Here is a 16649-nt window from a genome sequence, read left to right as displayed (position 1 = left end):
CTCTCTCTACATTTTTGAAACGTAGCCGTGCATTCTTTAACAAGTAGCAAACTCTTTCTTTTTTTCTATGCTAGGCATGCTCATTCAATAACTAGCAGCAGCCTCTTTCTTCATTGAAAAAAGGAGAACTCGCTATTTTGGCTGACCAATGAGCGTTCAATAAAGAAATAACGAAAATAGCATTAACAAGTGCTGCATTGTTTTCTTTTTTGCTATAAATTTAAAAATCAAAACTTCTGGTTTTTTCTATCGCTCACATTAAATAGATAGTATAATTTATTAGCTAGCTGCTTCTTTTTTCTATGAATCGAGAATTGAAAGTGCTATTTTGGTTGATCAATGAGCATTCAATAATAATAATAGCATTCAATAATAAAGAAAGCAATATTTCTTTTCCATACTCTTCATCCGATATCAAAATATGCCAAAAAATTGTATGCATCCCTTGTTTCCCACTTTTTTTTTTTTACAAGTTGCCCCTTAATCATACGCATACTAACCATTGCTGACTATCCGTGATAATCCACAAACAATAACAATGTCTAACACTTCTAAAGGAAAAGTTGAGGTAGACAATACCAATATGCCTCTATGGGCACGTGCAGAAAGAGTAGAAGGATGTCCAGGAGGTGGTGGGAATTGGATTATTCAATAGAAGTATTGCAATGAAAAATTCTTTTTCTAGTCTTTTGTGAGTTTGTATCTATCATGATAGTTATATATATATATATATATATATATATATATATATATATATATATATATATATATATATATATATATATATGAAAAAAATCTAACAATAGCTGGCCAGCTATAATGAATAGTAATATAGGTGGAATGGGAGCCTTTAGATCTTCATCATGCGGTTCAAAATGCATATCACCATTTTAATTTTAATTATTTTGTTATAAATTGGATCATAATGAAAATTTAGGCATGTGTATTAAAAAATAGGGCACAAAAATAAAAAATATATAAAAAATATTTTCCAAAATATAAAATGACCGAAATACCCCTGAAAAATGATGGGGGTATTTTGGTTATTTTAAATTATTGAAAATAATTTTTTATATTTTTGTATGGTGTGCAATAGTGTAGGGTATAAACACCCAAAATTTCATATTAATCAGATTTATATAAAAAAAAATTAAAATTCAAAATGTGATGTGCATTCTTAACCGCATGATGAAGATCTAAAGGCTCCCATACCACCTATATACTGTTCATTATAGCTGGCCAGCTGTTGTAAGGTTTACCCATATGTATATATATATAAATAGGGTTTGTCTAGAGTTAACAACCCCTCAAAATACAAAGGTTCAAGTTAGAAGGGGTTGCGATGGGTCTATTTATCAAAACAATCATTACGTTTTTTATTAAAAAACTATTTAAATAGGTAACTTTACCATTAAGCAATGACAAATTGAAATTTTCACAAAAGTACAATGGCATTTTGGAAGTTAGTGTCCTGAAACTTTATTTGTAGTGTGTCCTTGTCCTGTTGTTAAAATTTCTATTTTACCCTTATGGAGATGACAAAATTACCCTTTGTCTTGTAGTAATATTTACAACTTTGCCCCACAAAAGTAACTTTTTTTTAAAAATAGACAACAAAATTAATAAATGCACACCCTTCACAACTTTGTCTATCTTGGAGCTTTGTAATTTGAAGGGTTGTGAAGTTTAGAATATCCCATATATATATATATATATATATATATATATATATATATATATATATATATATATATATATATATATCAGTGTTCGCAAAATCGAACCGGAGCAGTTAACTGGACATGGGCTCGTAAGCAATTTAACCGGCCTAAACGGTCGATTCAATCGCTCTAACCAAGCAAGTCCTGTACGATAAAAAAAGTGTTAAAAAAAAAAAAAAGATACAAATTTTTTTTTTATTAAAATATGAAAAGAATATAAAGAATGTGATTAAAACAAAACACACTCAAATGAAGTTGAAAATTAATGAAAAAAATGGATTTTAACGAATTGATTTGTGTTTAGTGGTATTTTTAAAATGTTCTGAAAAAGATGGGAAAATATAGAAGTATCATTGACCAAAATTTTTTTTATTCTTTACCATAATGTAAAGAATATTAAAATAGTGTTAAAAAATCAACTTGACTAACTCCTTTTTTTAAAAGAAAATGAAGAAAAACTTAAGTTATATATAATATAGGCTGTTCTTTTTGTCAAATAAGTAGTAAATGGTGTATTGGTTAGTGGGTCTAATAATAAAGGACTTGTTTCAAGTTCGATTCCCGTGGGTAGTAAATTTTTTGAATCAACGACGAAATGAATTCGAACTCTTAAAAGAAAAAAACGCAAAAAGACTGGGATTCGAACCATGATTCACATGCAACTTAACAGCCAAAGATAACCAATAAAACATTGTAATATATTTGATATAAATTTGAAGTAGTATTGTATGTAAAGTTTAAAATATCGGTTGATCACCAAAACTACCCAAAACCGGAACTGGCCAATTTTGATATAACCGGGCGGTTACCGGTTAGATCGGTTGGTTTGGCGAATCTACCTCTGTGTGTGTGTGTGTGTGTGTGTGTGTGTGTGTGTCATATCCAACCAACTAATTTTGATGAGTGGCTATGTCATATCCAACCAACTAATTTTGATGAGTGGCCATGTCATATCCAACCAACTAATTTTGATGAGTGGCCATGTCATATCCAACCAACTAATTTTGATGAGTGGCCATGTCATATCCAACCAACTAATTTTGACGAGTGGCCATGTCATATCCAACCAACTAATTTTGATGATAGACTTTTGCCTACCGTGTGTGTGAGGCCATGTCATATCCAACCAACTAATTTTGATGATAGACTTTTGCCTACCTTTCTCAAGTACTAGTACAAGTAGGGAAGGGGTCATATTTAAAAAAAAATAAAAAATTGTACGGAAAGGGTCTCACTTTAGCACATAAACATGCCATCCCAAATTCTGGATTTCTTCCAATATTAGATCAATGTGGAAGTTATGCATGAAGAACATGAGTACTAAAATATCGCCCCATTATTCACATAGTGGCCTGCCTATACATGCACTGACTGATAACCTTTAACCACCACTGGATACAATTGGTCTCGATGGGGTATCCATGAACGCACACCATATGTATCTTGAGATCAATATCTTGAGATCAATAATTGAAAGAGAGAGAGAGAGAGAGAGAGAGAGAGAGAGAGAGAGAGAGAGAGTATTTAACTGACTATAAACTTGGATCTCGCATTTGTAGTTCCTAACAAGTTCCTGCTCCTAGGGGCTTGTACAATGTGGAATTCATCTCTAGATATTTGTGCTGTCCTATCTTAAATTCATACTTTCTTTCTTCATCCATACTGATTGTTTTAGGTTTTTGTCTAACATTCTCTTGCTTTTCATTTTAAGAAATGTATTTGTGGTTGGTTCACTTTGTTTTGGAAACTTTGTGGTAAAACTTGAATTGTGCAGTTTATTTGATGAACAAGTCCTTTGATATTTTTATGAACACTGGAATTGTAGAAGTTCCATCCTTAAATTGAATAAAGGTTCTGTGCATTTATTATTATGAGTGATCCATGTATCATTATTTTTAGATGGTTGATCCTATTTTTGTCGCTCTAGAAAATATAATTGTTAATTATTGCGAGCATTATCGGAATATTCTTTTTGGTTGCAGTTTGAAGGTGCTTACAACTTCTTGACTGATTTGGAAGATATGAACATGATGCCAACTGCAAATATGTACAATGCAATCATGGCTGGATACTTCAGAGAGGCAAGTGACTACATAGATTCATCATGAAACTTGTTTGTCCGAACCTTCGAGATTATTCCTGAAGTTGCTAAAATTAACAGTTCTTGGATCACTGAGTTGTGGCATAAGGCATAACTTGGACATATTCTTGTGGTTGAACTTTAGTATTCTCTATAAACGTGACATGCAACTTTCTTTTTTTCTCCATAGGTGCTATATATACACACTGATCATCTGATGGGTGAAAATATTTGTGAAGAATGCTTCAAATTTACTTCTTAGGGTTGCTTTGGTTAGCTATCACACGTACTTAAGAAACGTTTAATTTTCAACTGCAGTAGACCGATCATCAATGTGAATCGGATCTCCTGGTGAGTTGTGCTCCCTTGGGTGGTTGACTTCCTTCGCGATGGGGTGCATTTTTTTTTTTTGAGAACTGTTAACATTGTATTACTAAGACAATAATAGTTACAAAATTGTGAGGAACTGAAAGACCCCCTCTAAAAATGGGTGTCTTTCAGTAAAAAACCATTAGTCAGTCATGTACAAAAAGGCTTATAAGATCCACCAAGGTATTAAGATTTACAATGGTTTTACAAAAAATAACACTGGAGCTGTGGGTTGCTCGTGTGAAGCAGGCTATGTAGTACAACTGTGGTCCTGAACAAAAAAGGAGCGGGAGTGGGACCTGGCTTGGTTTTCCATTTGGAAGCTAGCTCCCTCCTTCGCCATGAGATCTGCGAGTTCGTTGGACGTCCTCCATGTATGCTTCCATGAGGCGTTCGTATCCCAGCATATGTAAGTAATTTCATCAAAAATTGTTGCCAGTTGCCAAGGGGAGAGGTCATGCCACTTGCCCAAGAGATGGTGTTTTGAGAGTCTCCTTCCACAATCAGATGTGTGCCCCAAGATGGATCGAATTTTTTAATGCCCACTAATAAAGCCATTGCTTCTACGTATTGAGAATCATTGATTCCAAGGTACACGGAGTATGTGAGGAGGACATTTCGCTGATAGTCTATAAAGATGGCCCCAGCACCTGTCGGGACTGGATTTCCAAGAGAGCAACCACCAAAATTCAGCTTGATGCTGCCCTCTGGTGGTGGTTGCCAATTGCTAGCTCTTGAGATTTTTGGTGGCCTAGGGTTGAGGACATTTTTCCATTGGGAAAGGAAGATGTTCCTTGATAATCCCGAGAGAAACTTGTGATTGGCGGCCCAAAAAGAGGTAAGCGAGATAACCTTATAAAAGAGAGCTGGTGGATGGAGTTGAAGTCCGTTGAAGATTCTGTTATTCCTTTTTATCCATATTGTCCATATGGTAGCAGCCACTTTAGCGTTCCATAAGGTTTTTCCAGCTAAAGGCCACTGATCCTCCAAGTTGTGAGAAATCAGGGCGCTGACCGTGGGTGGTGTGAGCCATTGGATGCCGAAGAGTTGTAGCAATTGGCTCCACAGCTTATGGGTAAATTCGCAATGAATAAAGAGGTGTGGGTTGGTTTCCTCCTCACAAAAACATAGAGTGCATATATTAGGGATTGAGATACCTCGTTTTTGTAATTGGTCCACTGTGAGTGCTCTTTGGGAACAAGCTATCCACTTGAAGAACTGAATCTTAGGTGGAGCAATGGTTGACTATACTTTTGACAAGATTAAGGTGGGGTTGAGAGGAAAGGTGGGGGGTTGGGTGAGACTTTTATAGAAGGAGGCGCTGCTATAAAGAGGCTTGAAGGGGAAAGGCTCCAAACTATAGTATCTCTCCCATTTGTTGGGAGGAAACGAGAGGAAAGAGCAGTAGAGAGTAGTTGGAATTGGTTGGTTTCCTTGTCTGAAAGATTTCTTCGGAACGATGAATTCCAAACTCTCCGTCCACTTGAAAGTGGCACTTCCTCGGCAATAGTTGAGTTTTTGTTAGAGGCAAGTGAGTAAAGGGTTGGGAATGCTTGGCACAGTGGTGAGTGTCGTTGCCATATATCTGTCCAGAATTTTACCCTATGTCCTTCTCTTGGGTGAAATCTTATGTCTTCTGAACTGTGATAAGGAAGAGGCTAAAGATTTCAAAAGCCTCTGATGCTCTGTGTCTGTGGATCCTCTCTGGTACTTATGTTCTGTCTTGGATTTTGTATTTGCATCGTAGCACCTGAGCCCAAAGAGAGTCTGGTTGAGAAGCTAGGCACTACCACCATTTGCCTAGGAGGGCTGTAATTTGTTTTCTTATGATCCGAATTCCTTAGCCCCCCTGCTTTCTTGGTAAGCAGATGTTTTCCCATGCTACAAGGTGGAATTTGGTCTTCTCTGCCTGTCCAGACCATAGGAAATTCCGCATAAGTTGTTCTATGCAGTTAGCCACTTGTGTTGGCATTTGGTATAGGGACATGAAGTTGACTGGGATATTTGCCATGGTGTCTTTGATTAGGGTAACTCTTCCTGCTGGGGAAAGATATTTACCTTTCCAAGCTGCTAGACGTCTCTCAACTTGGTCTAAAACCTGAGACCAGAGCCTCGTTTTAGGTTTCCCCAGTCCCAAAGGAAGGCCCAAGTATGTGAGTGGAAGGTCTTCCACTTTACATTCCCAATCTGGGATGAGGGCTCTTACCTCTGCATTTGTCATGGCTACTCTCATCATTTTAGATTTCTCCATGTTTACTTTGAACCCTGTTGCTTTCTGAAAGCACATGAGGAAACGTTTGAGAGTATTGGCTGCTTCATTTCGTGAAGCATCAAGGAAGACCATGGTGTCGTTTGCGTATTGCAGGTGAGGCACCGTTGGGCCCTGATTACTACTTTTGAAGCCGGAAAGGAGGCCAGATTGGTAGAGACGGGAAACAGATCTGATGAATACTTCTGCTGCAATGGCAAAACGAAAGGGGGAGAGAGGATCCCCTAGTCGAAGTTCCCTCGAGGCAGGGAAGTAACCTTTCGGTGTCCTATTGATGAGAATGGAAATGTGGGGATGACAAAAACAACCTCTCATCCAACTCTGCCATCGCTCCTTGAACCCCATTCTAACCATGGACTGTTCCAAGATGGACCAGTCAACATGGTCATAAGCTTTCTCCCAATCTATTTTGAAGATTAAGCTTGGTTTTTTGGCTAAATGCCTTGTGTGAATGCACTCATTAGCCACCAATGCCCCATCCAAGATCTGTCTATCTTTGATGAAGGCTGATTGAGATGGAGAGATCACTGAAGGGAGGACCTGTTGAAGTCTAGAGGCAAGGACCTTAGCAAGTATTTTGTATGTCGAGTTCAAAAGGCTAATTGGGCGGAAATCCTTGATTTCCTCTGCCTCTTCAACTTTTGGTACTAAGGCTGTGAAGGTGGCATTGATTGCTTTGTGGATGATTCCCCTATGGAAGAATTCCTCTAGGAAATCCATGAAGTGAAAACGAAAGGTGCTTCAGAAGATTTTGAAGGGTACAATTGGGAATCCGTCTGGACCGGGACCTTTGTCATTGGCTAGGGCATTAAGAGCTTGTATAATTTCATCTTCAGTGAAAGGTTGCTCTAGCCAAGTAGCTAGGTCGTCAAGGAGAGCCAAGAAGTCAAGGTCAGCCATTATTGGCCGGGGGCCAGCAAGATCAGTTTATAAAGTTTGAAAGAACTCTATAATGGCTTGTTCAATTAGTGCTGGTTGGGCCAGGTAGCTGTTGTTGACTTTGAGCATTGCAATAGTATTGTCCCTTCTTCGACAGTTAGCTATGCGATGGCAAAAGCTCTGTTTTGGTCACCCACTTTTAACTACTTTATCTTTGATCTCTAGAACCAATAGATCTCTTCTTTTTTAAGGGTAGACAGGTTTTCCAGGTTGAGCTGGGCTCTGAGGTTAAGTTCCGAGGAACATATTCCCTTTTTTCTTCTCTCTTATTCTCTTTTCCTTCCTTTTCCCTTAAATCTCTCTTCTCTTTTGCTTTCTGACTTAATCTCTCTCTATATTTCCTCAACTTCTCTCTCTTTCTCTATTCTCTCTCTGTTCCCAATTCTCACTCTTCTTGTTTTCCTGAACTTTTCACTCCCCCTTTTTTTCTCTCAAATCTCCGTGTTTTTCCTTTGTTCCGTATATCAGTGTCGCATCCCCTAGATTTCTTTCACCCATATTTCTTTCACTTCCAATTGGTAGTTTGAGCTCCCGCTTTGTGGGTTGCCTTCATTCTTTTTTCTCTCACTTTGTAGTTTTCAGCTTTTGCCAAGTATAGGATCGGCAGTTGGGGTGTCACTATTTTTTGACCTTTTAATACGAATGTTTTGGCTGGTGAAACAGCGACAGTTGGGTTTCCTCTATGGTGACACATTTCTTCTCTTGGTATTGCTCCCTATTATCTTGGTGTTATTCGCAGTTTCTTGATTTGCATAAATGTATTGATAGAGCACCTGGCTTGTAGTTTATCATGTTGTATCTTTGTTTGGCATGACTACACTCATAAAGTTTAAACTTTCTCCAGAAAAAAGTGGAAAAAAAGGTTTGTGGAAATCAGGTGATTCTGATGCCCTTTGGAATTTTTGTCTGTAGATTTTTTTTAATATGCTTTTGATTGTCATTTCTTTTTGTTTTGTAAAAAAGAAGTTGGCTACTCTTTGTTTCTCTTTTGGGTTGGGGCGTTTGAATTTTCTAGAACTCCTTGTCTTTTAACTAGAAGTTTCTTGTTTGGTGGCTAAAGAGGAGTCAACTTCCTTGACTACAATTCTTCCTCAATTTTCTACTCCAACAATATTATGAAGTGCAACCCTAGCTTTAGGATCATATGTGTCCTTCAGACCATAGTTATTGGGATGGCTTAATCAAGGGACCTTTAAAGATTAGTTCTTTGAACTATGTATCTTGTTTATGGGCCAATAGGACATTAGTATAATACTTAATGTTATTTATATAAGGAAAGATAAGAGGGGCGTGGAGGGAGAGTAACCCCAATATGACTGCGTCCAGGCCACCTCTCTTGATTTACCCACCTTCTCTTGATCATTGATCTATTCTTTTATCTTGCTCTTCATTCTTCCATCTCCTCTGTCCCAAATATTTTATTTTTTACTGTGTATGATTTAAAAAAAAAAATGGGGTTACTCCCTAGAGCTGTTCAATTTAAACCCTAGTGCTGTTTCCTGGGGTTTTGTGGACAGAAACCATGTGGGTCTGCATGTAGTGTGGAGACGCTACTGTTCATGTGACTCCTCTTCAAAGATCGAGATGAACAGAGGAATTTCAATGTTTGTGGGCAGTCGTGTATGATCTGCCAGAGTTCTCTCAAAAACCCTAAATTCTTTTGTGTGTATAAATGATGGCCTGGATTTCTCGAAGAGTAGCGGCGTGAGCATCACTCAGATTTGGATAATGTGGTGTTGCTGTAGTTTGTTCAAGTGTGAGAAAGTGCCTATGCTCAAATCTAAATCAGTTTCTCTGTGTTATTATTATTATTTTTTGAAGTTGTTTCCAGCATTGCACTAGGCTTGATGTGAATGATTGTATTCTGTTGACCCTGGTTGTCTCCTTTATCTTTTATTTTATACACTTTTGGCTAATGAAGTTAAACCCAGAACCTTCGGTCTTCGTGAAATTTGGGGATACATATTACTTGAATAAAATTAAATGAGTCCAATTATGTTGTATGGCCTCAATCTCTTATAAGTATCCCTTGTGCTAGGGGGAAATTGAAATACTTGACTGAGGAATCTAACAGTAGATATGAAGAGTGGATGAGATAAAATTACATTACCATGATTTGGTTATCAAGTGGTATGGAACCTCGAATAAGTGCAAGGGTGAAGTTTCTTGATACTACTAAAGAAATTTGGGACACTCTAAAAGAAACATATTCATCTGCAAAGAATCTCTCTCTGGTAAATGAACAGTTTGAGAAAATGTTTCAATTGTGACAGGGTAATAAGAGTATGAGTGAATGTTATAGTGCCCTTAGAGTTATGTGGGAATAGCTTAATTTGTATCAGCTTATATCCGGTGATGTGGAATTACAAAGTGATGTAGGACAAAATTATTCCAACTTTTAATTTTTGCGTAATTTCAGATAATATGTATTTTAATTTTAGTTTTAGGATTTATTTTTAGGGTTTTTAGGAATTATAATGTGGGATTAATCTCCAAACCTTAGTTTCAATTTTTTATTTTTTATACTATTCATTGGTTACTATTTAGGGATACTGTTCATGAGTTATTATTCATTGGTACTGTTCATGGGTTATTGTTCACAGGGGTATTTATGGAATTTTGGTATTGGTTAGGGTGTTTATTTCTAAGTTACATTTAAGTTGGGATTGTTTTAGTCATTTCGAGCTAGGTCAAGGGTATCTTTTACTTTTATGCTTAATTTAGGACACTTTTGGTCAAATACGTACTTGCATGGACAATTATTGTCCTATGGACTTGAAACAATTGATATAAAAGGTGGGATATGAATGGGCTAGAGGTCATCATGTGATTCCTTTTTTTAGACTTCTATTGACCATAGAAAAATCCTAAGACTTGAGACCTAATTTGCGTGGGGAGGAAACCTTAGGGTTCCTCCAAGTTTTGCATTTGTTTGGCTTGAAAATCTTGTTATTTTTGTGGTTTTCAAATTTCCTTGCATCATTGAGGAAGTAGCGAGAAGAATTTTGAGTTGCCAAATTTTTATGGGGTCTTAATCCTGATCACCATCCTTGTTGGTGAACAGATTTTGGCAAGCAGTGATCTATCGTCCCTCAATATTGTGTATGCGTGCATTCAATATGTCAATATAGCTTCCAGGAACAGCCCAAGGCCATAACATGTCAGGAGTCTAGAAGTCCCTCTCTACAGTGCTGGCTACAGTCAAAGGACACATAAGGTTCCATCCGAGAGAAGGTTCGAGGATAAAATTTTGGCAGGACTTCTGATTAGGACCTTCCCCTCTCCGTGAGGTCTTCCCAACCCTCTTTTCCCTTGCCCGAGATCAGGATTCCTCTATTGCCCAGGAATTAAGCCTGTTGACCTATAACCTTGAATCAAGCTGGCCTAAGGCAAGAAGAATCCTGTGGAAGGCGACTTTAGCTGCTACCATATGGATAGTGTGGCTGGAAAGAAACTCAAGAATCTTCCGAGGCTCGAAGTTTCAAACTCCGACACTTTTGCACAAGGTAACCACCCTGGTGACCTTCTGGGCCTCCAACCATAAGTTCTTTGCCGGAATTCCAGGAACTTTCTTCCTCTCACAATGGGGAAACATCCTTCGTCACCAACCACCGGGGGTACCAACCCAAGGCAGCATCAAATTAAATTTCGAAGGATGCTCCTTGGGGAACCCTGGTCCAGCAGGGGCAAGAGGAGTCTTTCGAGACTTTGAAGGTAATATACTCCTCACCATTTCTGAATTCCTTGGCCTCAAGGACTCTCACCATGCGGAAGCCTTAGCCCTCCTCCTAGCTTTGAAAAAGTTCAACCCTTCCTGGGGCACAAGACTAATAGTGGTAGGTGACTCGAAAAATTTCATCATTGGACCCCAGTTTTTGATGAGCTTCACCAAATTTGCAGGGCTATGGACGTCTCATGGCAGCATACTTGGCGGATGTCCAACGATATCGTGAATCGACTGGCGAAGGAGGCTGCTAGAAGTCGAGGTCAAGCTGCTCATACTAGGTCCACTTTCTTTTTCGCACTGGACTAGTGGACCTCAACCTCAATATTTTGAGTCTTTTCTTTTCTTTATTCTCACACTGTACATCTCAAGGCGGATGGGCATTTTTATAAGCCCTTTCCTTGCCACTTTCTTGTAAAAATTTGTAAGGGGGTAATCTTATAACCCAATTTTTGAACAGGGTCTACCGACCTATTTTTACCGAGAGTCCTGCCTAGAGGGCACTCTCAGATGAACACACTATTGTACTCTTTCTCTCTACAGCAATACAATTGTTAACAATTTTTAGAAAAAAAAAAAACATGTCAATATAGCTGCCCCTCCTATGAGTTCTTCTGTCTCGAACGTTTGTGAGTGATCAACACATGATGTTCTTGAGGAACAACCCAAAAAGGTTTGCACGAGAAGAAAAGTGCAGGATGAACACCCTCGACCGACTTAGCCAGCCATTGATTCATCATCTTTGGCTACAGATCGACATCTTGCTTTTAACTCACATTCTATGTCTGGTGATGATAATGTACCTATCGCCATCCGTAATGGTATAAGGTCTTGTGCTCAATATCCCTTTGCTTGTTTTCTTAACTTTACAATTTTGTCTCCATCCTATCAAAGTTTTGCTTTAGCTTTTTCATCTATTTTTATCCTAAGTCATATCAGGAAGTACTTTCTCCTACTGGGTGGAGGAAAGTAATGGAAGAGGAAGTGGTTGCATTCAACTTAAATGGTTAATGGGAGTTCATTGAGTTGCTCGGAGAAGGACCTTGTGTGAAGTCAAATTGATTGCTGAAGGATTCGCCTAAACCGTTTGCATTGATTACGTTGAAATTTTGCTCCAATTGCTATACTTTATTCAGTTTTAGAATTCATATTTGGAGCAGCAAACAAGCACTGACCACTATGACTGATCGATGTCAAGAATGCCGTCATGGTGATTGACAAGATGACTTGTACTTGGAGCAACCACCTGTGTTTGTTGCTTAGGGAGAGTCAAAGAAGGTATGTAAGTTGCAGAAAGCCATCCAAGGTTTGAAGTGGTTCCCACATGCATAGTATTGCAAGACAATATGCCTCTTATTTTTAAATTTTTCTTATTAATTTTAAGGATGTATTTTTGAAATTTTCTAGGGTTATTTTTTAGGGTTTTTAGGATTTTCTTATATTTTTTAGGATCTTCGATGTTTGTAAAACTGATTAGAATATTTATGGGATTGCTTGTTTTATTAGGGGTAAATTGTCATTATGAATTTTCTTTTAAGTGAAGGGACACATTTGGATATTTTAATGTTTTAAGTTAAGTGGGGGTACTTTTGGTCTTTCTTAATTATGATGTACTAAAAAGGCCTGGGATGTTAGGGTTTCCATCACTTTTGGGGTGTGAACAGTAAAAACAGGCTGTGAATAGTAACAACATGCCCTATCTAGGGTTTTGGGCAAGGAAAGCCATATCCACTCAAATTTGGCATGTTTTGATGGTTTATTGAATCGTTTTCTCTATTCTCTCTATTTTCCTACATCACATAGTTTGAGAAATTTAGTGTAATTATTGTGACATTTGGATTTCGATGCAGCGATGTAGATCATTTAGTGTTTATTTGAAAACTTGACTCAAGGATAATTGTCTTAGCTGTTTATGTTGATCATATTATCATTACAGACAATGATCTAGAAGTAATCAGTCATTCCTGTTTAGACAAAGGATTGGACTAGCAAAAGTATTATCTAGGAATTGAAGTAGCCATTTCAAAGCACGGTATTAACTTTGTCTCAAAGTAAGTAGGTGACTTATTTGTTAACATCAGCTGGAATGTTAGGTGTTAAACCGGTTGACACTTCTATAAATTCAAAGATAACATTATTTGCTAATAAGGCGGAGTTGTTAGAGGATAAATAACGATACAAAAGACTAGTAGGCAGGCAGATTATCTAACCATCACTATTTTTTTTTTTGCAGTTAGTGTAACAAGTCGGTTTATGCACTCTCCAATGATTCCTCACTGCGATGTTGTTTGTAAAATGTTAAGGTATTGGTATGATTTATAAGCCAAATAATCATTTGACCATTGAGAGTTGTTTAGATGTTAATTGGGCAATTTCTCCATCTGGCGGTCAACCATAGTATATTGTACGTTTATTGGTGGAAAACTGATCACATGGAGAAGTAAGAACAAAGTGTTGTGGCCAGATCTGGTGCATAGGCTGAATATAAAGCAATGACACATATTACATGTGAATTGATGTGGCTGAAGACACTGATGCAGGAGATAGGGATTCATATTACAGAGCCTATAAAGATGCATTGTTATAATAATGCAGCAACCGATGTAACCCATAGTTGTTAGAAATAATTCCAAATTGGAATCCTTTTAGGAATCAAAATCACGGTATCGCAGCCTACTAAAAGGTTCCCGTTTTTAGAATCGAAGTGCGTATGAGAGGAATTGTGGAATATTGGTTAGCTTGGAGAGAGAAGAGAAGGGGTGGGGGCTGGGAAGAAGTGGGGGGCTAGGGTCTACAGTTTCTTCCTTTTCCTCCCCTTCCAGCTGCAATGAGGAGCTTTTGTGTGATCGTGGTAGATGATGGAGACACTCTAGGGGTAGGTCTAAGTGAAGGTTGGCTTCGCTCGTAGGCATAAGATGGAGAAAATCTAAGCGGAAGTCAGGCTTCCTAACAACTCAAATCAAAATCCATAAATATTTCAGCCAATTTATAAGTCACATATTTATGCACCTAGAATATTAGTATTTGATTTTCTGGTAATACGATTCCAAAGAAAACAGATCAAGGTTTTATGAAAGTGGAAACAAGATCTGATGTTTGATTACTTTGTTGTTTCTTGCATCTACGAATCACGGTACTTGTTGCTCAGGAATTTGGATTAAAAAACAACTGAATTAAGTATCGTTATATGTGGAAACCGGTTTCAACAAGTGTAGAATCGAGATTCACCATTTGCATAATAGAGAATCAGAAAATATACAAAACGAGATTCTGTTAGTGTTGGAATCGAGATTCATATAATAAGGAATCGAGATTCCATATTCCTTGTCGTAATTGCTGAATTGGGCTTCCGAATCAGAATCGTGACGTTCGGTGAGAGTTTTAGGAACTATGATGTAACTAGTAATCCAGTATTTCATGAGAGAACTAAGCATATTGAAGTAGACTATTATTTTTTGATAGAAGATTACTAATAAGTGTCTACTCTGTATGTTCAGCTGACAGATGTCTTCACCAAAGCCCTTGGTCATAATCGATTCCAAACAATTTGTTTCCAGCTGGGCATGAGTAACATTTATGCTCTTGCTTGAGGGGGAGTGTTAACGGTTTCTTCGATGTATCTTGTTTTGGGGCCAATAGGGCATTTCTATCCTTTTTCAATTCTTTAGGACATTAGTATAATACTTAAGGGTATTATTGTCTTTTGTATGTAAAGTTATTATTATAGATTGGCATGAGTGGAGTGAGGAAGAGTGACGCTAACGTGACTGCCTCCAGCCAGCTCCCTTCGTTTACTCAGCCTCTCTCTCTCTCTTTTTTGACAGGCTCGACCCCCCTCTGGAAGCTCTCCTGCGCTACAAGGAAGGGGCTTTCGCTCCTTTGTATGGTATCTAAGGTTCATGGTTAAACTGACCCGAGGTTCCACCAATGTTGGGTCAGGATTCCCTTGGTGCGAGGACTATACCATTCCTCTTGGCCTCTTTAATAGGGCGCTTGTTCGAATCTTGTGCTTCAACTTAATGCTCAATATTGTCAATTTTGCATAATTAGTTTGCACATTAAATTTTCTATAGTATATGAGTTGCATGTTTAGTTAACACATGATTTTCGGTGGTGGTAGATTGTATTGTCGCTATTGGCCGCTTTGAGAAGTCATGAGTTCGAACCTTGTTCTTCAATTTATTACTTTGATAATATTTTTATCTTCAACGAAGAAGATGGGTGTGATTGTATTATGTTACATAGTCATAAACTACACTCAGAGAATGCAACAAATTACATTATTTTACAATAATTGATTTTATTTTTTGTTAATTAATGTATAAACTGCACTACAGGAGTACAAAAAAATTAAAATATTATAAAATAATCGGATTTTGTCTAGTTTTAATAAAATTTGAATTTTTTAGAAAATTTATTAACTATTTAAAATATCATATGGTCTACACTTCCTACCTAGGAAACCCTAGTTAAATGCACTCGACCTCGATTTTTATTGAGATGGTAGGTCATACTTGTAGAACTTATCATTCTATCCTTTGAAGTTGGAATTGATCTTCCTAATATAGTGCAATCTTGATCCCTTAATATTAGGTTGTGTGGAACCTTCTACCCTTTAATGTTGCCCGCTCCCAATCTGATTCCCGGAGCTGTCCCTACCCTGATCCCGGCATCTATAATTGACATCATTAACAAGTGAGAAACTTGGAACTTAGTTTTTCATATAGGTTCAGTTGGGGTCTTTCTATGATCTATGTTTTTATTGCAATTTTTTCCCCTTTATGAAGTTAGGTTCTGTCCACACAAAAAGTGTACTTATATCTTATCCTGCAAATTATGTGCAGAAAAACACTCGAAGTGGATTGATGGTTCTCAAGCAAATGGAGCATGCAGATGTAAAACCCAATTCTGAGACTTTCTTCCATTTAATATCAAATTCTGAATGTGAAGAGGATCTCAATAAGGTATTCCTGGAATAATTTGTGACTGGTTTTCTTTCACAGTCTTCTAGTATTTCTGATCTTTTGGATCTGATCGAATTTCTTTGTACAAAGTGCTAACAATGTTTCTTGTGTATACAATATGAGCTGATTTCTTGTGAAATACTAGCTCCCACGATATGTTTCATTCTCCTTTTAATTTATTTTCTGATATCTGAAATGAATCTTGTGCGCCAAAATTTATCACCCATGCTCAAATGTATCAATGCACCAAATTACACCTGTCAGACATGTTACATTTATAGTGATATCCTAAATATTATCAGTTACTTATTTGTATTTCATCTCTGCAAATTTTATTTTGATATGCTAAAATGTACCAATGTATCAAAATGCCAACTTTTTAAATATCTTTGGTTAAATATGCTCAGTTGCTGGTAAATCTCCCCTTATTTCTAAGAGTAGGTTTGATGGTCATGGGGTTTCGGTCTCTAACAATAACTTCCGAAGAGAAGCTAAAGCCCCAGGGTAGTCTCAATATGGAAGTATGAAGATTTGTTATCTGTTTATTGCATAAAGCCATTGAGTAGCGGCTTTTTATTGAATT

General features: G+C 37.4%; 1 protein-coding gene across 20 annotated transcripts in view; it reads left to right on the top strand.

The window, feature by feature from the left end:
- LOC105421545 (pentatricopeptide repeat-containing protein At4g21880, mitochondrial) overlaps nucleotides 1-16649 on the top strand; it is a 121897-nt gene that overhangs the window by 52392 nt on the left and 52856 nt on the right. For 11 of the 20 annotated variants that reach the window (XM_088858287.1, XM_088858286.1, XM_088858290.1 and 8 more), the window contains exons 8-9: nucleotides 3704-3802; nucleotides 15947-16066. In XM_088858287.1, the coding sequence (XP_088714413.1) occupies nucleotides 3704-3802; nucleotides 15947-16066 (219 nt within the window). Of the gene's footprint in view, nucleotides 1-3703; nucleotides 3803-10442; nucleotides 11284-14926; nucleotides 15052-15695; nucleotides 15798-15946; nucleotides 16067-16649 lie in introns of those variants that run through there. The other 9 variants (XM_088858276.1, XM_088858277.1, XM_088858278.1 and 6 more) reach the window with 5 other exon arrangements.

This window comes from Amborella trichopoda, chromosome 2 (genome assembly GCF_054954075.1).
Source record: "Amborella trichopoda isolate Santa Cruz 75 chromosome 2, AtrichopodaSantaCruz75HAP2 v2.0, whole genome shotgun sequence".
Taxonomy (NCBI): Eukaryota; Viridiplantae; Streptophyta; class Magnoliopsida; order Amborellales; family Amborellaceae; genus Amborella; species Amborella trichopoda.
This window is presented reverse-complemented; position numbering and strand designations above follow the sequence as displayed.